The 24,097-nt window shown below is 44.2% G+C and overlaps 1 protein-coding gene and 1 non-coding gene across 14 annotated transcripts in view; both read right to left on the minus strand.

The window, feature by feature from the left end:
* The window catches only part of Prdm2 (PR domain containing 2, with ZNF domain), a 105,379-nt gene that overhangs the window by 18,245 nt on the left and 63,037 nt on the right, over positions 1 to 24,097 (minus strand). For 7 of the 13 annotated variants that reach the window (NM_001081355.3, XM_006538486.4, XM_017319918.2 and 4 more), the window contains 2 exons: positions 16,489 to 16,599; positions 6,075 to 10,464 (listed from right to left, as the gene is read on the minus strand). The exons of 1 other annotated variant lie outside the window; for it this stretch is intronic. In NM_001081355.3, the coding sequence (NP_001074824.3) occupies positions 6,075 to 10,464; positions 16,489 to 16,599 (4,501 nt within the window). Of the gene's footprint in view, positions 1 to 1,827; positions 10,465 to 16,488; positions 16,600 to 19,754; positions 19,812 to 24,097 lie in introns of those variants that run through there. 5 more of the 13 variants (XM_030253092.1, XM_030253091.1, XM_030253093.1 and 2 more) reach the window with 3 other exon arrangements.
* Positions 10,465 to 10,527, minus strand: Mir7021 (microRNA 7021). Its single transcript, NR_105988.1, has one exon. It is a non-coding gene; the product is annotated as a microRNA 7021 (primary transcript).

Below are 24,097 nucleotides of genomic sequence, written 5' to 3' on the forward strand. Positions count from 1 at the left end.
AGGTTCTAGAGCCCAGATCCCCAAGGACTGAGCTACACACTCAACTCGTGTGTGTGTGTGTGTGTGTGTGTGTGTGTGTTGGCTGAGGGACAGCTCTTCAAGTGAACTGCAGAAGCCCCAGGCTAGGCCAGAAGGAATGTGGTTCTCTCATAATGGCCTGCCCACACATTCTAGCAGAAATGTCACTGAGCATGCGATAGTGGGGCATCAGGGAACAAAGGCTAAAGGCCTTTCTCTGCATCTGGAAAGCCAACAGAGAAGACTCTTCTTGGTCATCAGGCAAGTCCTGAGGGCACCTGAAAGGTGGCCTGCATATTCACAGGACCCTCTTCATCTAGCGAGGTTCTAATCCATTTTCAAAGTAAACTGCCTGCCCTCTATAAAGTTTCTTATGGACATCAGTCAAGTCAAAGTGAAGCTCAATATCCAAATGCCGCAAGTGTAAAATGAGCTTCGATGTCAGTAAGCATTTTGACCCAAGTATGAACATCTGCATTTCTGGGACAGCAACACTCAAACATAAAAGTTGGTTACATCTTTCCTGTCACTCGGTTTTGGGACAATACTCCAAATACTAAGAATTTAGTTGACATTTAATTAAGAGGAACGGCCACTAGGAAAAACACAGGCTCACAGCAGTTTTGCTTGTTTTTCCGAGACAGGGTCTTACCATGTACTCTTTCTAGTCTCAAACACAGAGGTCTGTCGTCTCCCCACCCCCACCCCGCCTACGGAATGCTGGGGTTGATGATGTGCATCATGGACCTTCCTGGGGCAATCTGAACTCATCACTGGAAATGACATGAGGAGCCTTCAAACAGTGAAAGGGACAGAAGGCTCCAATCACTGAGCTTTCTAATGTTTAGAAAATATTTCATTCTGCATAAAGGGTAAGAGCTCTGGAACGGAGCGGCTCCTCCAGACGGACATGGATGGCATAGTTTCTGGGGAACTATTCCAATTTGGCAAATGCGTGTGAGGATCCAGCGCCTGTCAGAGCGAGGGATGCCATGGAGACAGGGAGAAGAAGCACACCCTGCTCTGTACTAGTGTGGGTGGGACCGCATGCAGACCCAACAGCGATCCACTCTTTGCTTTCTGCGTACTGGAAACGTAAAGATCTAGAAAACAGCACTCACCCAAGGCTAACCCAGCATACACCAGGAAAGCACGAGGGTGCCACGAGTGGATGCTAAGCAGGCAGGTGGAAGGGGCGCTGCTTCTCTTTCTCGGATGACCTCCCAGATCTGGCTTCCTGGCGGGGCACTGCAACGCACCTGCATGCATCTAGGTACAATGCCACAAGAACTACTGCTGAAGACATTCCCAATTTCCATTACCCTCCCCTCCTCCTCACCGGGTTTCCTGGAACCTCGTAGGTAGCCTTGTGACTATCTGGACACATTGTCAGGCCTGCAGTCCCCTCCCTAGAGGAAGGTCAGACAGTGGGCTCTCGGATGAGAGATGAGTGTCAAGACTACAGGAAATGCCTCCTAGCCACACATGAAAACAGTCCTTGGAAGAAAGTTAACACAAGCGTCCTTGATTCCTGTCAGTCTGCAAACTAAACTGCAGGCAGCACAGAAGCAGCTGAGATCTGAGGTTAACAACTCCCCCAGTCCTCTGTACTCTTTCACACTCCACAAGGTACTTCTTGATCCAGCTAAGTATCTACCATCAAAGAGGAAGCAACTACAATTAGCAAAACTTGGTTGATGCCACGCAGACACAGGTGGAGAGAGGTCCCAGGTCAACGGCTGACTACCCGTCTACATACCAAACAAGGTCCAAGTGGCCTGTTTCCCCTTTATGGACAAAATGCAGTCCTTTCACAAGTGTTTACAAAGTGTTTATTCGTTACAATGATATAGATTGTATCATCCAAGTCTCCCCTAGTTATCAGGTATTTTAAATAACATGAAAAAAGAGCTTTCTTAGACATCTGACAAACAGAGGATGTGTCCATGCTAACAGGGCAAAGTAGCAAACATCACTCTTGTGTGTCTGTAATAAAAACTCTGTCAAGGCTACATTGGTTAAAAACAATGAACAATCCCTTTTGTATGTCAAATTATAAATTTTAATGTTTTCATTAGAATAATCTTTATAGCACTTTGCGACAAGAAGCAATAAAATAACTAACAGCAAACTTCAGTACAGCAGACACCTTCCGGATTAACAATGCAAACACAAATGTAAGCTCTAAATCACAGAATACAATTGAAGCACCCAAAACAATTTAAATAATTTTAAATATTTTATTTTTAAACTGCTACAAATGCTTTATACAGTATTCCAACATAAAGTCTCCTGAACAGAAAGGTAACAAAATGGGAATGGTAGTGAAAGGTTAAAGTGGCACAAATTCATCACACAAGTATTCAACTACAAAGTGTAAGAGGTAGATTACTTTTAAGGTTGAGTACAAAACACAGTATGAATAAAATGTAGCCGTTTTCCACCACCTCGGTCATTACTCTGGGGGAAGCATCAGCACTCATGGAGAAGTGGTGCTGACCCGCTACAAAAGGAAGAGGCTGATCTGTTGCTTTGAATCTACTGAGACAAGAGTAAGGCCTGGTGTGCAGATAACAAACAGCTATACAGGCCTGGATGCTTTCCGTGCACTGATACACTGCTACACAGCATCTCGTAATATAACAGCTATAAATTAGTGCCAGACAGTGAGAGGGTAACGTCCAGTTGGACACACAAACACTAACAGAGGCATGAGAAGGAGTCCTATCCAATCTGGGATCCTCTGCATTACGCTGGCAATCTGCTTATGATTTTTTTTTTTTAAAGGGGAGAGGGATAGGGATCAACTAAATGCCTCTCTGTATAATTCACATGAAAGAAGGCATCGAGGGCTGGTGTAACGCAAGCGTTTTGAGGTGGGCACACCCGATCTGTCATCCCTGAAACTAGGACCACTCATAAAACAAGGGCACTTGCTTTGCAAGGTTCAGTTCAATTGCTCTCTTAGCTGCTCTCTGCCAGACTCAAGGGCCACACTCAGAGCTGAGCTGCCAGTCCGGTGATGAGGAAGAGCCAGTCCATCTAGCCCATCTTATGGCACCCTTCTCTTTGGATTTCAATCCCCTGAGAGCCCAGCACACACGTGAGCTCCACCAAAGAGACGGATGCCTGACACTAACCAGGGCAAGAAGCCTGTCGGTAAGCAGCTGTATGTTACAGCTTTTGAGTCAGCTTCAACTGGTCTTGCAAGCTGGGTAGATTTCGTATCCTTTGCCGTAGTGCTTATCCTAAGTTGAGCATGCAATATCTTTTAGTCAGTTAAGGTTTGTTTTGTGGGGGGGACTTTTCTACAGGAAGTTCCTAGAAAATAAGAAAACTGAAGATAAATGACAACATACACAACCTTGTATGAACTGACCAATTAAAGAAAAAGGTGAGGAGACTGTACGACAAATGTCACCAAGACAGAAACACATAAACAACTCTAATAGTTAGAAACTCCACTCCTGCTCCCAAGACACAGGGCAGTTTCCCACGCACAGTATGCAGTGGGGGTAGGGGCACCTGGTGGTGGCAGTGAAGAACCTGTCTTGGACTTGCTTCTTCTCTAACTTCTGGACACAGGGGTAGTGGGCATCATGAAAAATGGAAACGTTGCTTGGATAGAACAGCTCTCTTTGGATTACAGGGAAGAACATGGAAGAGTCTGCTCTTCTCTCTAGAAAGGAACCAAGCCAAAGGCAATAGCAGGAAGGTCCAGGCAGACTGGGACAGACTCAGGGAGAGGCTCACCGGCTTTTCTGATGGCTCTTTATCCTGGAATGGTAAACCAGCTGGTGCTTCAGGAAGTGACCAACCGGCAACCTGTGGAGCCTGTGCTCAATGCTGTTCTGGCTACAGCTATGTCCTTGAAAATCTGCAGAACCCTATGCTGGCTTTCAAGTGTCAAGTGTCTGATACTGGACATGACTTATAACCATAGTTTGCTGCAATCAACAGGCAGGGAAGGAACAAGCTATGTGTTCTACAGAGCTGAGGACAGAACATGGAAGCTCCAGGCATGACAGCTCCTTCCATTAGTCTCCTTTAAGCCAACTGAGACAACCACCGGAGCTGAGGACCTCTGTCAGTAAACACTCCTCCCTAGTCAGCACAAAACACACAAGCACTGAAAATGAGCTCAGGCTAGTCTGTAGCAGCCCTGAGTTAGAGGACCCTGGTGTGTGGATGCTAGTAGCCAGGAATCCTACTGTTGCCTATATGTTTGCTAGGGGTACTAATGACTGAAATACACTCTGCAGAAATAAATACCCACTCTCATGTCTAGATAGTCAAACACGATGTTCAATTGGACATTTGGTTTTTAATTGTCCAAAACAACTCACAAGGTCATAATCTCTTGGAAAGTTATCTTGGATGATGTCTCTCATTCTGCAGATCTGTCTAAAACACAGGGCAGTAACTCGCCAAGGAAAAGGATTAGTCACTAGGAACAACTCAGTGTCTGTAACTGAGCACACTATTCATGATTTCGTTATCTGTAGCTTTAAGTGGTGCTTTTTAAGCCAACTTTTAACTCCAGCAATATAATTCTGTTAACTATCAAAATAGTTTAAAATCCACTGGAGCAAGAGAAGAGACATGTTTTGGGACACATTTAGCCTTAGGGAGTCTTTAAAACACCAGGTAAGAGTGAAGCAAGTGAACTTTATACAAGCACACTCAGCTCTTACGTTTTCATACGTTTACCCCTGAAAAGTCTACAGGATCTAGTACAAAACAGTTAATTCTTTTAGAAAACACTGGAAGAAAGCACACTCTAAATCATCAGTCACCTACATGCTAATCCAGGATGGTTCAAAATGCTAAGGTGGTGTGGAATTCCCTAGAGCAGAGGCCAGTAGCAGGTAAGGAGCACTGGCGGCTGAAAGCAGTGCTGTTCCTCACTACAGCCAACTCAACCATGTCGCCCAAGCACCTGTGTGGCTAAATATGACCAGATCGACAGCAACTAACACTCAGAACGTTTCGAAGTGCCTTCCAAAAGAGCTCAATCCTTCAGCACTACAGGGAACTGTTGTGCCCAATGTCTAGAACTTTCTTTTGCTATGCTTCAAGGCACACAGCACCAAGAACTTTACCTGAGTGACACTGGAACCTTGGTATGCTTAGGTCTTCTCTCCAAAACAAGTCACTCCACAGCTGTCCCTAACTCTGTTTGCTTCCAATACCCAGAATTACAGTCATGACAACCCAGAATCAAGACAGGCTGCATAGGTGTCCAAATATTTGCAGAGTAACCTTCTGATGATGGCCACTAACCTGTGGACATTATTTGGGAATAAGAAGGAATTCCAAATGTATATCAACTCAGCTTGAGAAGTCAATATAACAGGCTATCCTAGGGCCACATCACTGTCCCTGAGAACCATGTGTATATGGGGAGAATATGGAATAAGGCAGTAAGGTCAGCTCAGATCTAAACTGAGAAACCTAACATTATAGGAGAAGCACTGAGCCCCAGGGCCTGGCCTGCTCTTCTTCCCCATTAGAACCTCAATTGCTAGTCTCTCTATTGCTGTAGGCAGAGGGCTAGAGGGGAATATAAGGCATTTTAAAGATATATGGTGATTTTATTTTAAGCAACGTGGAAAAAATTTTAAATTCAAACACTAGCAAATGGAAGTATTAACATTAGATATTTAGACATCATTAACTATGCTTAAGTCACAAACTACTAAACAAGAGAGCACTGAGGTTGCTACTGGACTTGTCGTCACCCACTTAACCCTAAGGAGCAATGCAGGACCAGGAACCAACACAGGTGGCCTTGGAACACTGCCCAAGATGTAAATTAAGAGAACTTCATCTTTTCACACAGGGAACTGGGTTCAAGCTCCATTCAGAAATTAAAGAAATGGTACCACTTTGTGAGCACTAAGTCTGAAATCATTGTATTTATTCATCAGTACAGCATCAAAGTAGCAAGGGTATGCCACAAGATTATGCCAGTGCCACTCTGCTAAAAGGACAGACGTCCTCCAGGCCAGCTACAGCTCTCCAGCAGTCCTCACCTCCCCGAGCTCTGGGCTTACCTCAAGTCCTTCAGCTCATGCCTGGCACTGCTGTCCTCTCTCCTGCTTTCACTCAGGTCCGCAGCAGCTGCCAGCTGAAGGCTTCGGGTGATTGGGCCCCCGCTCCGCTCTCTAGATTTTACTATGAACCGGTCTGTTCTTTTCTTGCTGGCCAGGGCAGTCTTGCTTTGTAGAACAGCTTTGCTCTTCTGCACCTTCACGTGCAGGCTTCGGGATGCTTTGCTTGAGAGCTGAGTAGAATGACTCTTGGCAACAGCTTTGGATTTTTTGCCCTCAACATGAGTAATCTTAGCCATTCTTACGGGACTAGAATTCCTCAAGGATGAAGAGCTTGCTTTTTTGGACTTGACTGAAGCTGCAAACTTGACATTCTGTCTGGATCTGAAGGATGAGGAGGGCAGCGAGGCTTGGGCAGGGCCTGTACTCCGAGCTCGGGTCTTGCCCAAGGGTGCCTGCATGCTCTGCATCTTGATCTCCGTATCTGCGGTGCGCCTCCGGGGATTGCTACTACTGTTTCTGTCACTGCTGGCAGATGATGTGTGGCCACCTTTCTTAGATGAATGAGAAACTTTTCTTTTGGAAGGAGAAAGGGGTTTTTTAGGACAGCTGAAAGCAGCATGCTTATTCAGGCTGCCGATGTACGTGAACTCCCTGTCACAGTAAGGGCAGATATGTGAGGACGCCTCGGAAGTGTCCCTCAGGTCTGCCTTCTGCTTCGCAGATCTGTTCTTCTGAAGGATCGCTTTCTGTACCAGCTGATTTTTTTTCTTCAATGCATTTAGCTTGAGCTTATTTGGAGACATTTTGCTGAGTTCAACATTGAAGCTCAGTCTCTTAGGCTGCCCCATCCGTCTGAAGGCATTTTTCCCAGAGTTGTCTAAAACCAGCACTCCATTTTTGGGCTGCACCGTCTGTCTCAGCGGCACTGGGTTTTTCTTAGGAGTGTACCTCTTCTTGTCACTTGCAGATGCACACGCCAAGATGTGCTTATGCAGCTCAGGCATGTTATCAACACTCTTGCCACACTTTGTGCAGCGGATGGCAGTAGTGAAAGTCTGTGGGATATTGTGGGTGGTGAAGTTTGTGGCTGTTACCCCAATCCCCATAGGGTTTCGATGGTGGTACTGAAATGGAGGTGGCTTAAAGCTCGGGTAATGCTGGTTGAGACCAAGTCGAACATCTGGCTCTTTCGTCTTTATTCCGGAAGCCATTATTTTGATGGTCGTGTAAAGCTCTTCAGAGGAGTCATTTAACTCCTCCTCTCTAGAAGCTTCCGCAGGCTCTTCTGGCAAACTCGGCATATGCTCCACATGGGCCTTGCTGGGGTCTGTGAAGTTCTGGGGCCTCAGGGTCCCACTTTCAAACTCGTGGTGTGTGCATAACTCATCTGGGTGGAGATCACGCTGATGCTGCTGTAAATTGCATAAGAAGGCAAATTCTTTCTTACATACAGAACACACAAAGATATTTCCGACTCCATGAAGCAGAAATCGGTGCTCTGATAGATCGGTCTTACCCTTAAAAAGCTGCACACAAAACTCACATTTGAAGGGCCATTCTTCAGCATGGACAGACAAATGTTTGGTTAGGTCTTTAATGGAAAGAAAAGGTGATGCGCACACATTGCAGACGAAGTTTCTGCTGAATGTCTCTTGGACAGCGCTCTGCCCACCTGCAGCTGGGGCCTCTTCCTTGCGTTTCAGACCTTCACTCTCTGACTCCTCCTGTTTGAGAGTTATTGCAGGGAGAGATGCTTCCAGGTTGTCCCCAGAGGACACCACAGATGACACTGCTGAGAGAGGGGGTGGTGAGGGGGAGGAGGAGGAACATGAAGAGGAAGAGAAGGAAGAGGAGGAAGAGGAGGAGGAAGAGGAGGAAAGTGTCGGAGGACCAGGGGAAGCAGCAGACATGAGTGGCTCTACAGGAGGAATAGGAGAGGGAGAGGGGGACACTGTTGGGGAGAGAATCGGAAGAGGAGACTGAGCAGTGGCATTTGAGAATGGAGAGGGGCACTGTTGAGGAGAGGCATCACAAGAGGGGTTGGGGAGAGGGACAGTCGGAAGGAGGGGAGGTGGTGGAGTGGCAACAGTTAACACAGGAGGGCAGGGCGGAGGGGAAGAAGGCTCTGTGGGGATCAAGAGAGGAGGCAGCTGACCAGAGGACAGGGAGGCTGCCTGGAGAGGGGGTGATGAAGGGCCAACAACCTCAGGTGGAGACTCAGCAGTGGGGGCTGAGCAACTCGAGTCAGTAGCAAGTTCAGGATCTGGCTGTGTGTCTGGTGATTTACAAGGACTTGGGCTCCTGGTCGCCTCTGGTGTGCTTTCTGTAGGTAAGCTAACACCATTATATTCATTGAGAAGAACCTTTTGTAGCATGCAGGTGGTTGGTTTTTTCTTCTTTGCAGCCGGCTGTGCCAAATGGTTCTCTTTGAATTCCTTGCCTTCAGAATCACAAGGCTTTTTATGCACACTGAGATCCAATACAGATTCCCATGGGACTGGAGTCTTGCCTGTGCCCTCTGACTTCTGTTTGACACCGCTGGATAAATCCAACGGCTGTTGGTTGCACACGCTGCTGAAAGTAGAACTGGCTGCCCATTCTTTTGATATTTTGTATTCATCAAAACAAGGAGGGCTTCCAGTTTCTCTCTCATCTCTCCCAGACAAACTCCACGCTGGTGAGTCACTACGACTTTCTAACTTCGGTTTCTTGGAAGTCAGAGCTGTGTCTGTCCATGCTGCTTTCCCATCACTCTGTTTCCCAAAGTCTCGAAGGGCAGGGCTGTGCTGTGGAGAACTGGGGGGAGAGCTGGTGCGTCTCTTAAACCTACTAGAAGTCACAGCTAACATGGATGCAGGAGCAGATACACACACGGGACCTAACTTAGGAATCTCAGCTGTTGAAATCCCTGCAGGAGGAGTCAGTTTGTCCTGGGTCTGAAGAAGCTGCTTGAGCTTTGAAGACAAATAGACACCCTTCTCTTTATGGAAAGACACCACCTCTGTTGTTGATATGCTCAGAGGCAGACTTAAGGAACACGAGGGTGCCGTGGAATCAGAATCTGTCTCTGCTTTAATTTTAGGGAGTACAGGTGGACTGGCAGTCCTCCGTTTCTTAGACTCGCAATTTGTGCTACTGGGAGACTCTTTAAGAAGATCATCTGTCACAGAGCCCTGAGTGCTCTTTATGTTTTGAGTAATCTCTACAGTTACTGGAGTGAGCAGACAGTCTATGCCATACAAGTGTGCAGAGTTAGACTCCATCTCAATCACATCACAATCACTAGTGCTGTTGTTGGTCTGAATCTTACCATCAATATAGTAATTTAGGTTCTCAGAGATGTTGCTAGAAATGTCCATGATATACACATCATCTGCGTCCCCGTCCTCCTCGGGCTCTGTGCTTGGTACATAGACATTCTGGGAGGGCGGGGCCTGCTCTGCAGGTGGCTGCGGCTCTTCTAGGAGGCCTCCTTTTCGCCGGACACCTTTGGGAATCAGGTGGCGTTCGTGAACTCTACGCTGATGTCGTCTCATATTGGTGTGAGTTCCAAATACCTTTTTGCAGTATTTGCATGGGTGAAGTTCTTTAACTTCACCATTCTCTTCCACAAAAGATGAATTCAGTATTTCCTGTGAGGTTTTCTCTGAGTTCAATATCAAACAGTCTTGCCCAAGTTGAGGTGGACTCGACTCATCTTTAGAAGTAACATTTTCCCCCTTGCCATCGTCTGGGTCCTCTGAGGATTGTAATGCCATGCTGGGTCTTCTCTTCAACCCTGTTTCGTGGCGCCTTTCATGCCGCCTCCTGTTGATCTGTGTGCCAAATGGTTTCCCACAGTACTTGCACTTGAAAGCGTGGTTGATTGTAGAAATGTGGATGTGCATGTGACGTTCTAGCCCCTGCTTCGTTGCAAATTTCCTTTCACAATGCTGACATGGAAACATGAATGTTTCAAGCCCCTCGCCGTTGGCCTCCTCTCTAGCCCTGGGAGCGTGGGGAGGAGGGGTGGCGCCTGGGGAGCCTTCAGAAGTTTCAGTTGGCACACTCCGTGGCTCTTCCAGTAAATCTTCTGGCTTTTCTTCACACCGTATTTCTGGTTCTTTCACAGAGCTTTCATTCGGCATGTCTGCTTCTTCCTCCCCATCTTCTCCCAACTCCTCCTCCTCTTCTTCCTCTTCCAGCTCCTCCTCCTCCTCCTCCTCCTCTTCCTTCATATTGTTGACCTCACAGTCTGTGACTTCTTGTTTCCCATCTGCCCCTGGCTGTGACTCGCAGGCAGGAAGAGGGATGGCCACCTGTGGAACTGCATCCTGGCTTACCACCTCTGGCAGAAGGGCTGGCTGCTCAGGTGCAGAAGCCAAAGGCCTCTCATCCTCTTCTTTTGGACCTAAGGAGCAGAAGCACAGAGATGAAGACACAGCGCTTGCTCTGTAATCAACTCCTATGACTCGATTGCTAGAAGCTGCTAAGATATGTGAACAAAATTATTTCATTTGGAGGTTGAGCTGGGTGCAAATCCCTTCCATTAACTTAATTAACAAATGTAGAAGACTGCTAAGGACCAGGCAACACTCTATAGACACATCATGACAAGCATGCCCACAGGGTACTAAGCTTTTCGGCTTATAAAAACTAGTGCCTATAACTGTGTTGGAATAGCCAACATTAACTAATGAGCCTGGTTACAAATTCCAATTTCTCATGATTCAAACTATCAGATTAGATTCTTGATGGTGTACCTGAAGGATGGAACTTGTTCTAGATGATGAAATCCACTCTGCTAGTCAAACAAACTTCCTATCTCTCAGCAGCCTAAGGAGCAGTTTACTGAGTAAAACAGCCATCCCCAATCACTTGTCTATGTTCATCCCCCTGAATTAGACAGGCCAGAGAGGGCTTGCTAATGAGGCCACAGCTGATCAGAGACATTTAAAAAAAAAAAAAAAAAAAAAAAAAAAGCCATGCGGGAGCCGGAAAGATGGCTTAAGAGCACTGACGGCTCTTCCAGAGGTCTTGAGTTCAATTCCCAGCAACCACATGGTGGCTCACAACCATCTGTAATGGGATCCGATGCCCTCTTCTGGTATGTGTCTGAGGACAGCTGCAGTGTGCTCATATAAATAAAAGAAAAATAAATCTTTTTTTTTTAAAAAAAGTTATGCAATCACCTGGTAGACAAAATGCCTTGGGCAGAGGAAGCAGCAAATAAAATACCATGAGCTATCTCTGAGTCAAGATGACCCTAAGCAGGTTCAAAGTCAGGAAGGCTGTAGAGAAGAGTTGGAAAAGGCCAGGAGATGAGACTAGGGTGAGCCAGTGCTGAGGATAAGATACCATGAGAAGCTGCTCACTGCCCCGAGTCAAAGAGGAGTTCTAACAGAGAAGTCATCCAGCCCCACTGGGAAGAAAATGGAAGCCCTATGGGGAGAAGGGAAGGAGGTGGGCAACAAGAGCTCACTGCTCCAGGAGAGGTGCAGGTAGAAGGCTAGGGAAGTTGGTAGAAGTAATCAGACCCTGAGAACTTGTATTTTGGAAATGAAGCTGACAAAATGTGCTTGCTGACCAGGTGTGATGAGAAGCCAAAGAGGACTGCAAGAAACTGCAATAATCCTGCTTACCAAACCAAAGACTGCAGGAGGAACAGGAGGACTATAAACACATGGGGCAGAAAAAAATTAACTTAAGATGAGCTGATGGGACCTCATAAAATTGCAAAGCTTCTGCAAAGCAAAAGACACCGTCAATAAGACAAAAAGGCCACCAACAGATTGGGAAAGGATCTTTACCTATCCCAAATCAGATAGGGGACTAATATCCAATATATATAAAGAACTCAAGAAGGTGGACTCCAGAAAATCAAATAACCCCATTAAAAAATGGGGCTCAGAGCTGAACAAAGAATTCTCACCTGAGGAATACCGAATGGCAGAGAAACACCTGAAATAATGTTCAACATCCTTAATCATCAGGGAAATGCAAATCAAAACAACACTGAGATTCCACTTCACTCCAGTCAGAATGGCTAAGATCAAAAACTCAGGTGACAGCAGATGCTGGCGAGGATGTGGAGAAAGGGGAACACTCCTCCATTGTTGGTGGGATTGCAAGCTTGTACAACCACTCTGGAAATCAGTCTGGCGGTTCCTCAGAAAATTGGACATAGTACTACTGGAGGATCCCGAAATACCTCTCCTGGGCATATATCCAGAAGATGTCCCAACCAGTAAGAAGAACACATGCTCCACTATGTTCATAGCAGCCTTGTTTATAATAGCCAGAAGCTGGAAAGAACCCAGATGCCCCTCAACAGAGGAATGGATACAGAAAATGTGGTACATTTACACAATGGAATACTACTCAGCTATTAAAAAAATGAATTTATGAAATTCCTAGGCAAATGGATGGACCTGGAGGGTATCATCCTGAGTGAAATAACCCAATCACAAAGGAACTCACACAATATGTACTCACTGATAAGTGTATAATAGCCCAGAAACTTAGGATACCCAAGATATAAGATACAACTTGCCAAATGCATGAAATTCAAGAAGAACGAAGACCAAAGTGTGGACACTTTACCCTTTCTTAGAAATGGGAACAAAACACCCATAGAAGGAGTTACAGAGACAAAATTTGGAGCTGTGACGAAAGGATGGACCATCTAGTGACTGCCATATGCAGGGATCCATCCCATAATCAGCTTCCAAATGCTGACACCATTGCATACACTAGCAAGACTTCGCTGAAAGGACCCAGATATAGCTCTCTCTTGTGAGGCTATGCTGGGGCCTAGCAAACACAGAAGTGGATGATCACAGTCAGCTATTGGATGGGTCACACGGCCCCTAATGGAGGAGCTAGAGAAATTACCCAAGGAGCTATAGGGAACTGCAACCCTATAGGTGGAACAACAATATGAACTAACCAGTACCCGGGAGCTCTTGTCTTCAGCTGCATATGTATCAAAAGATGGCCTAGTCAGCCATCACTGCAAAGAGAGGCCCATTGGACTTGCAAACTTTATATGCCCCAGTACAGGGGAACGCCAGGGCCAAAAAGTGGGAGTGGGTGGGTAGGGGATTGGGGGGGTGGGTATGGGGGACCTTTGGGATAGCATTGAAAATGTAAATGAGGAAAATACCTAATAAAAAGATGAGCTGAAATTTAAAGTATGGTAGTATGTGTCTCAGTGAGGAGATTTAGTAGAATTTCGTAAGATCTTAGGTCAATACAGAGGCTGCAGTACCTGCCTCAGGAGAGAGAGTTCATGAACAGTGAATGGCACACTACCTAGAAAGTGGACAGACAAGGAAGGATTATATCCCAGACGCTGAGAGGCTAAGCATCTTTCATAGCTTGCCTTACCTGGGAAGAGGGAATCTCAGCTGGGGAAGAGCCTCTATAACACCAGCCTATAGGCCTGTCTGTGGGTATTTTCCTGATTGGTGGTTAATGCTGGAGGGTCCAGCTCACTGTGGTCCCAGGCTATGTGAGTAAGGTAGCAGACTATCAGCTCTAAAGCCAGCCAACACAGCAGGGGTCCTCCACAGTCACTGCTTCAGTTCCTTCCTCGGCTTCCCTCAATAATGGACCATAACTCACAACCCAAATAAACCAGTTCTTTCCCAAAGTTGCTCTTGGTCACTGTTTTATCATAGCAACAGAACACAAACTAGAACTTAAGAATGAGGAATGGCCAAGAAACAAGTCACAAGGAAGGGTAATAAACATCAAGGATAGAGAAAAAGGCAAAAGGGGGTAATCAAAATGTGGGATAAAGAGCATCCAGTGCGCCATCTGAATACAGCAGAGTCATCTGGGACACGAACTACGCGGTAGATTAAGAGATTGAGAAAAAGGCTTGAATACTGAGACCAAGGAGAGCGTGGTACTGTTGGACAATACTCCATGAGACAAAGGCATAAAAGAGTGGCTCAACTGTCATGATACAACAGGCTGTCCACAGACAGGGAACAGTGGGGGAGAAGATGCTAAAGAGTAGCCAAATGCTACAGTCTCTACAAACACGAGTTAGGAACATAAGCTCACTTAAACACCCAGACCTCAGCCCTCTTGCTGTTTCCTAGAATGAGGGCCCTGCCTCTACCATCTGTGGCTACTTCATTAGCAGTTAGCCTCTGTTTCTAAATAGAAATCAAAATGTTCTCCCTTGGACACATTTGATACTTTCTATGTGCTTTCAATAAGCCAGGACAGCAGTCAATGGCAGTAATAGCACATTTCAAATGTGCTCTTAGACACATTTTCAACAGACACCCAACACTGGACAAAAAAGCCAACAAAGGATAACAGAAATAGGCTAGCTCAAGATGTCTTTCTAGAATTTGTTTTCTGTGATAATCTGTGGTTTCCTTAGTTTTAAAAGCTGCTCCCTACAATTGGTGATCAATCTGATTTGAAACTATTTCAATGGTTCTCAACCTTCCTAATGGTGTTGACTGTTTAATACATTTCTTCATGTTATGGTGACTCCTAACCATAAAACTATTTTATTGCTACTTCATAACTATACATTTGCTACTGTTATGAATAGTAATATAAATATCTGATAAACCGGATATCTAACACGCGATCCCCAGGTTAAGAACCACTGGTCTAAAGTAAGGAATAGGAGCTTAAGGTGTACAACCTTACTAACAAGCCAGGTCCCAAAGCACTGCCTACTTTCTTGGGCTTTCAGACACAGGGCTGGGAGACCTCCGGTCATCAGCTACATTAGGCAGAGCAGCCCTTATGTTGACCCAGTGCCAAACACTGGGCCCGAGCATCAAATAACTTTTTCATTATGGTAGAGGGAAAAAAAAAAAAAAGCCCAGAACTCTTGAGTTACTAAAGAGATCTCTTAAAATTTCAAGCTCTATTTTTTGTTGTTGTTGTTTATTTTTTGTGTCTCAAGACATGGTTTGTGTGTGTGTATGGCCCTGGCTGTCCTGGAACTCGCTCAGTAGACCAGACTAGCCTCTATCTCCCAAGTGCTGGGATTAAAGGCGTGTGCTAATCCGTGCTCACCTTCAAAGTCTACCTTTTTAAAAAAAAAAAAAAGATTTATTTATTATATGTAAGTACACTGTAGCTGTCTTCAGACAACCCAGAAGAGGGCATCAGATCTCATTATGAATGGTTGTGAGCCACCATGTAGTTGCTGAGATTTGAACTCGGGACCTTCAGAAGAGCAGACGCTGCTCTTAACCGATGAGCCATCTCTCCAGCCCCAGAGTCTACTTTTAAATAAAAATTGTTTTGCATCTTTTTGTATTGCTCAAACAAATGTCTTACCAAATTTGCTGCTCTCAGGAGGCAAAAGTTAGACCTAAGACTAAGAAACATACTTGTCCCACTTCCTACACCGTGTCAAGCACAGAGGAAGGGCGGGGGTGGAAGGGCGGGGCTGCCCTCCTTCCAGTTAAATCCTGTTTAAAAAAAAAAAAATCACACTGACCTTCTACCTGACTCCCTCAGCCATACTAAAGGCCATGTACACATCACTCACAATGAACCCATCCATTCTTGATTCTCAAAAGGGCATAAAACCTATGATTCTTTTGATGTTATCACAAACAGGGCAAATTAAATGGCCATAAAAGGTATTCAAAATACTGACCTCCCCACTGCTCACACACACACATACACACACACAGTGTGTTTTCGTTTTTGTTTTTTTTTTCAAGATTCACAAGTCTATATTCTGAAATCTGCCTGTCTGTGTCACAATCAACAACCCAAACAAGCTCCTGTCTCTGTGTAAATTCGTCTGTAACAAACTGAGGCACACAGACGTCCCAAATATGGAGACTCAGCTATGCTGAGCAGAGTAAGGTAAGTGATTTAACTTTCAAACTGCTTCTCTGTAAATGCTCACATCATGAAAGATCTAGAGTATCAATGTTCAGAGGCAAAAATAACATACAATTTTAAAATTCTGGCACTAAGTAGAAGCACTTTTCATTCTGCTATACGGTATGGAAAATGTCTGATATTTGTAAGTAAATGTTTAACTGACGACACACACACTAATACAGATAAACCACAGCTGTATCACAGACAAATTGTTCCCTATGTAAATACAGCCCTGTACTCACTGAGCAGGTAGGTCAGTCAGAATGCCACACTGCTACTAGCCTAGTCTTTGTTTTTAAAACAGTCAACATATGTCTGCCCGTCTATCTAGAAAAAATGTGTAGTCGGTCTCACTATATAGGCCTGGCTGGCCTTGGACTCAGACCCACCTGCCTCTGCCTCTCTCGTGCAGGGAGTCACTCTGCCTGTTTCCCTTTATGAAAAGAACCACGTTTAAGGGGAGAATACTTTCATTCTGAAGAGGAAGTAGGGTTTGGAAAGTTCAGCTTACTACAGTAAACACGTGTGTTCACCAAGCATGGCCAGCACTGACCTTCTGCAGAGCCCCTCATGTTTGCAGAGGTGGAGTCCAGCTCGCTCGCCTTCCGCGCTGCAGCCTGGGTTCTGACGCCTTTGTTTTTATTCTCCTGTGATTTCTTCTTCCCTGAAACACAGCATATATTTATTTACTCATTCATTCATGATACTCTGGTCCTTGAGACAATTAACCCAAGCAAAGTAGACTGAATTTGTAGACAACTATCATTTTGATTTCCAAAGAAAAGAATGAATAGTGACTAAAAATATCATCAAATCTGTCAGAAAAAAAAAACAAAAACCAACAAACAAAGCTCGTAGGTCCTGCATTTTTAGATGTTTGGTCCTTAGTTTCACAGCATAGTAGCTATCAAGTTAATGAACACTGTATTCTCAAAAAGTTAATAATACTAATATAAAAAACTCTAGAATCAAAAAAATTTGAAATCATATAAATAATATGGAAAATACCTATTAGAGAGAAACAATATGTCACAATTTAAAACATTTTATTGGTTAAGATAGGATAATCCAGGACTACAACTTCAACTTTGAAAGTAGGCATTGCACTGCATTATAAGGGATACATATGGTCTCTCTCAAATGCAGAGAAATCACAAGCATGGCTCCTATTGAATTAATAACATGGAGGCACACAAAGTTCAGAAAATACTAACTACACGCAAATGATCCCAAACTATAGAAAGTTAAATTAAACCATGACCTCTCTTGAGAAGCTACAACAATGAACTGAAGCCCCAAAGGAACACAGTATATTGCAGTAGTGGTCCCAAACTGGTCACCAAGGTTACCAGATCCGGGTGAGTCTCACGTCCCTTCCCAAGCACTTCCTTCTCGTCTGGCACTATTCTCCTCACACACAAGCCACCTCCACTCCTAGAGATCCCTAGGACAAGCTCCCTGCTTTTCCTGAGCAAGACTTCTGCCTCCTCCATAACCACCTTATCCAAAGACAGGAAAGACACCACTCATGACTATGGAACACAGAGAAATCAAATTCTACAGAGTCTGAATAGTGGATGATCATGAGAGAAACACGATCAGCTAAAATGAAGACAACGGATAGTTTTAATGTCAGAAACACAAAAATGTCATAATTGAGAAGATCATTAGATTAAAAGTACAGAAATCAACCATAATATAAAGTACTAGTTTAAAGGATTTTGATAAAAATCTAACAGACATAACAAGAAAACAATTTGTTAGTCTTTTAAGGGGAAGTACTAATATATCATTTTAAAGTGCCCAATTTTTTAGCTAGTAAGAAAACAGGCTTGGTGTGTTCTGTTTCCTTTGGGAGTGTGTGTGTGTGTGTGTGTGTGTGGGGGGTGTCAACAATATGTTCCCAACAGTATGGTCACATGTTCCTTTCCACATGCACCTTAAGAACATAAGCACACACATGACCAAAAGCTCATCTACTCTGATATGAAGCAGAGGGCATGGCAATGAATGAACGATCCCATCTCCAGATGAAGACTCATCCTATCTGGTACCACACGAGGCAGATAGATACACAGGCACCTTCCACAGTAGCTCTTCACACTCTCCTGTCAACTTCCTCCTGTTTAGTGTGAGCCTGGTAATTGCTGGCTCAAGCTCCTGAAGGATACGTGTTGAACAGAATCTAATTCTCTCCCTTCCTGTCTACGTCTATACCCTTCCTGTGTGTGTGATGCTCAGTCTGAATGAGATTAGTAACTCCAAACGAAACGCATGCTAACCACAAACAAAAACACAAATGACAATCTGCTGATATAGTGCAACCGAACGGCTGAGTGTCACAAAGCCAGCAGCAGAACCCTCAGACATTCCACTCAAAAGTAGAAGAGAGATCCTTTTCCCCAACCCCCTCCCCCAATCAAAACCACATCTTTTTCTAACTACCAGTACTTCGTGTAATCAGTACTACCCCACATTCTCACACAGACCAAGAAACAGGACCCTTTACTATAACTGTTTACAGGTTTTTAAATGGAAAATTATAATTTAAACATGCCCTCTGCAATAAGCTTCAGATACATTAAAAATAAAGCACATTGTAAAATTTAATAGAAACAGGTATCAATTTGTTGACCAAAATACTCTGGCGAGTATATTATTATAATTAAACAAGTAACATGATGAACTAAAAATGTAGCTGCTTAAGCATGTGAAAGGCAAATGCTATGTTATACCATATTCTGTACCTTAAAACAAAACAAACACCCTTACTACAACTAGGCCGTGCCACATGTCCCCCTCTGAACTCCTCAGCACAGGAGGAGTTTACTACTCCCCAGGTATCCACTGTAAAGCCACAGCCACCATGGAAATGCAATCCATTGTGAGGACAGATCTATCAAGATAGGCATCAGGATGAGTACCCACCTCCTGTGCCTTTCTCAGAGGACTAACAAGAGTTACAAACAGAGAGTTAACCAGCCTGGTTTCTCAAGCAGAACACAAATGACACTCTTGGTCACACAACTGTCTGTTGTGGGGATTGCTGATTCACCAGAGTTTGTTTCACAGCATACTGCAGAGGGAAAGGGTGCTCTACCCAGTATGTGACAGCCTCAAATTGAAAACACAGCAAAGTCTCCGCGGTGCTCTCTCTGTGGGGAGATCTCTCAAATATCAGAGCACTAGACTAATGTACTTACTATATTTGAGGTTACTACAAACATATGTGGCTCTACAGTCTACATATTTATTAAAAATCATGCTAAAAACTAAAATAACACCAATATAAAAATTCTAAAGATGAAGAAATGAAACCACCAAAGTAACTTAGGAACAACAATGAATTTATGTGGCAAAAGAAATCTAGCAAAACTATCATGGAGCTATGACATCAAAATTTTCTCAATCAGAGCCATTTATCAAGATACTTTTGAAGCCCTCTGACTGGAGATGATAGGACTACCAAAAAGAACCAAAAAACAAAAAACACCTGTCTGTCCCATCAGAGTGCTATTTTGTGGATGAAACTGAAGGCTCAGACAACAAACAAAGGAACAAACACATCTGTGACAAAGAACAAATTAAACCCTGCTCCAACTGATTTGAGTGCCTGGTACCACACCAGTACTGTTGGATACATTTCCTTAAACAGTAAAGTTCTTTCCAGGTACTTGGTTTCGGTGTGCTACATTGAAAGAGCTTAAAAGAGAAAACAATATTGTCTATCAGGACTTTTCTAAAGGGAAAAGGGGACTTGTAGCTTCTTAGAGGCAAGAGGTACCACTGGGTGGCTGGCAAGTACACAAGTGCACTTACCAGGGGTTCCTGCAGGGTCCTACATGGCGCTACTGCCAGCTGGCTGCTCCACTTGGTCTAGACAAGAAAGATACAGGAATGAAACATGAGGAGAGTGAAATGGAAATGACAAAGAGTAGCATGAGACATAGCATGTGTAGAGGAAGAAATGTGCACATAAAGATGAAGAAAAAACAAGACAGAGCAATTATCTACTGCATCAAGTCTCTTATATATCCAAAAAAGGCCACTCCTATGTTCTTAATTGCTCAAGTTAAGATCCATGTATTAGGCTCACTGTCAGGTTTATACCATGCCTATGTTATAAGACATGATGCTCACGCTACCTACAAACCATTCTTCTAGAAGACCTTAAAGTACCAACCCATGCCTGAAATAAAGACACCCACAGATCAGAGATGAGAGGTGTCTACCCAGGTCTCACAACTATAGCTCTAGCACCATAATTAATGAAGATAATACCACTCAAAGTGCTCCTTCTCCTGCAGCCATCTCCTCATGCCTCAGTCAGCACACCCCACTCTTGGCACCCATTCATAACCTGGTACACGAAGCAGATACATTAAGACTTCTACACACTCAGCATAAGGATGCCAGTCAAGTTGGAAGGGAGCACTCTTCCATTTTCATTTTACCTTATATCAAAAACTATCAGTCAACAGCACAGATCTCTGTTCCAAACAAATATGATTCAGCAAGGAAACAGGCGTTTCTAATCAAACAGCTGCCATATAAAGACACTCAACAGCTGAAATGGCTGCTCTCTAGACAATGGACAGCCTTATACTGCTAGTGTCCAAGGTGGGAGTTGCAAAATCAAAATTGCTTAAGGCAGCACATTAATAATTTAACCCAGATCTAGACTATGTTCTACTATTTGAATAAACTAGAAAACAACAGGAAATACTAGAGAATAATGTTTCACTTAAAAATGTTCAGGCAGCAAAGAAAATGCAAAATTCCAGGTTTGCTCAAGCAACATTAAAAATTCAGCACAACAGTGAAGTTCCTGCATACGATCGTTTAAGGGAACTAATTTTAGAAATCCATAGAACTCTCCTTGTGTGTTGCCTCCTCACTGAGGAGTTAGCCATCTCTTCAGTATCAACAGAATTAGGGCAGCACAAAAGCCAGGCCCATGGATCTTTCTTTGGAGTTCATACTGTCCCCGTCCTTGGATACAAACAGTTAACCAGGATTATTGTGAGACTCTACGCTTCACCATAAAAGGTCACTGAAGGTCTGAGTGGAGACCAACAGTATCAGCAGAGGCCATCAACCTGGGCTGTCCACTGCCTCCAGTCCTCACCATTCAGCCAGACCAACTTCTCAGCAACTCAACTTCTGTTGCCACCACTCCAGCAAAGTCCATTTCCCGTAATTACCACTAAAGTCATAATTTCAAGTTCAATGTCCCTTCTGTTTCTTTTGTCTTGTATTCTTCCACTGACAATGGGGTAAATAAAGTATCTTCCATCCCTAGAATCCCTCTTCCTAATCTCACAGCATTACCATCCACTATCTCCAGCTTCTGCAAGGTCTTTCTTTCTTCCTGTCCCTCGGGGAAATCTGACAACTGGAAGTATGCTTCCCTAGTAGGCTACAGAAAGACTTCCACAAACACATAGAGCTAGGCTAAGAGAGGCACAAAGGCTCAGTGAGCACACAGAGGGTAATAGGTGTGGGAGAGCTGTTTAGTCAAAGGTGAGAGCCAACAGAGCACCATGAGGAACTTTGAAGACTATTCCAGCTCCCCTGACCTCAAACACAGCTTTCAACTTCACATTATTGTGTGAACTGCCCCAAGTCTCAGCACATCAAGTCAGGACCATCCTGGAACTTTGATTCTCATCCAATTCTCCCCTTCATCCTTTGCGTTCCAAGAGTCCCGTTAATGACATTTTCCAGGTTCTAATTTCACTCTTAAAAAATGAGACACAATGAATCCTTCTATATCTCAGGCAAAGTGTGAGCAATTCATTAAATCACTTAAGCTCATTATACACTTTTTCCCACATTTCTGTACAGCAACGTCGGCTGATGAGCAGCACTCAGGAAATATAGCTAAGATACAAACTTGGGTTCTGAAAACCAGATGAAAAGTTTAACTGGGAAAAAGCACTAAGTACTAGCTCGGGTGGACTGTTAAAAGTAAAGCTACCTCTGATCATGTTAACAAGGTAGAAGACTAGACAGGTAATGGCGACATCAGTACCTTAAGTAGCCAGTTACGTTAGAGAGTAGTGAGCAGGAGGGAAAACAATGTCAGCACTGTCTTCCACTGGAGGTGACTGAATGGTCTACAGTGGGTATAGAGACAGCAGAAAAGCTGGGAACACTTATGAAACTAAGTTCTTCACAAAGAATTCCAGCCAATTTTCTGTATCTGTAGACTTGTAGGTCACCAAAAGCCACTGGAAGGAGACTCAGGAAGCTGAGATGACAGGATTGATGGGGCCCAGTGTCTGAGATGTGGTGCCCAGAGGGCTCTGTAAAGGTCACCAAACAGCACTATGTCCCTGGAACAAGGTCAGAAGTAGCTCCCAGGGAAGAGGCCCTGTCAGTCTACCCGCTTAGCTTGACACTGCTAAGAGGCTGGGACTCGCTTTTCATGTTATAAAAATGAAAGAAACATGCTACACACGTCTCAGAATTTTTTTTTTAACTTAACTTCTAATTTACCTGAGAGTAAAAAACTGGTAAGCTCCTTCAGAACAATTACACCTCTTTTTCTACAGCTAAGGTCACTAAGAGCTGCCTGTAATCACTGAGGCAAATTATCAAAATAAAACCTTCATGACTTTAACTTTGTTCCACATATTAAACAGATCTCTCCAACAGCCTCCAACTGCCTAAGCTCTGCAGCTTTGCTGTGTAAATTTCTAATGTGCCTGCTCCTTCCAGGGTGCTGCAGAGCCTATGTGAGACTTCAGGCTCCCCCACTTCCACACAAGCATACATAGATAGATGCTTCTTCTTCTTCTACCAATCAGGATAAAGGAGAGTGCTGACCCTAAGGGTGGGAGGAAGACTAGGATGAAGGCTTGCCAGACCAGGTTTAGAACACAAGGGGCCTCTGAGGCCCGTGCTCATGGTTGAGGGAAAGGGGCTCTGTCATTCTCAACCCAGGCCCTCATTTTACCTGTTCCCAGTAGATGTTCCATGTACAAGGCCATACATCTTTCTCTTTAAGAACTGAGCTAAATCAAGGGGGCACACTTAATCAAAAGGTCTTCAGAAAAAATAACCTGCAAACCCGAATGGACATACTGCACCGCAGCTCTTGGGCATGATGAGAGAAGTAAGAACTGACCCCATTCATTGCAAGCAAACAGGAACTACCTGGGTACAGGTTGGTGGTCCAGCAATCTGACCCTGACACTGAGAGGCAAGTGAGACCAAGCATACAAAGGAAGCCTGTTCCACCCTGTAAACAGAATCACCTGTAAGAGCAGGGCAGTGGTGGCGCACGCCTTTGATCCCAGCACTTGGGCGGCAGAGGCAGGCAGATTTCTGAGGCCAGCCTGCTCTACAGAGTGAGTTGCAGGACAGCCAGGGCTACACAGAAAAAAAACAAAACAAAACAAAACTGTCTTGAAAAAAACAAAAGAATAAAAAATAAAAAAAGAATCATCTATAAGGAGTACCCATCAGATTCTACTCAAAAAACTCTGGAATCCTCCGAACTTAGAACTCTAAGTTGTCAGCCTATGTTCTGTCATATGCACCCTCTAGCAAATGTCTACGTCAGCCGTTTGTGTTGGTCCTTAGGTTTACACTGAATAGGAACAGAGGTAATTATGGATATGTGTGAGTCTAATGAGGCAGGAAAGAAAAAGTATTCCCAATACCCATAAACACTCTATCAGTGCAGGCCAATGCTTTAGCAGTATAAGATACAAGTGCAGTCTACTTTTACAAGTATAAGATACAAGTACTATCTATTCTTACGGATTTTATTACTCTTAACAAATCTTTCAATCTGCTTTTCTCTATCTTGAACATCCGTTTTACATTTATTTTAATGTGTGCAATGTGTGCGTGTGTGTGCTCAAGTGTGTGTGGACTTGAGAGGACAACTTTCAAGAGTTGGTGTTCTCTCACCACCACGTGCATCCACAGATGGGACTAAAGTCATCAGGCTTGGAGGGAAACACTTTTGTGTGCTGAGCTGCCTCTTTGGCCCCCAACCTAAGTTCTTTGTTTTGTTTTTAAATTAAACATATTGAGGTTCACATTAGTAGTTTTTACTCTTTAGAGAAGGACACCCTGGACACCTTTGAAACCCAGGTAAAACCTAAGGCCTCTCTCCCAAGTTCCTCCATTACTATGGAATAAACACC

Source organism: Mus musculus, chromosome 4 (assembly GCF_000001635.26).
Source record: "Mus musculus strain C57BL/6J chromosome 4, GRCm38.p6 C57BL/6J".
Taxonomy (NCBI): domain Eukaryota; kingdom Metazoa; phylum Chordata; class Mammalia; order Rodentia; family Muridae; genus Mus; species Mus musculus.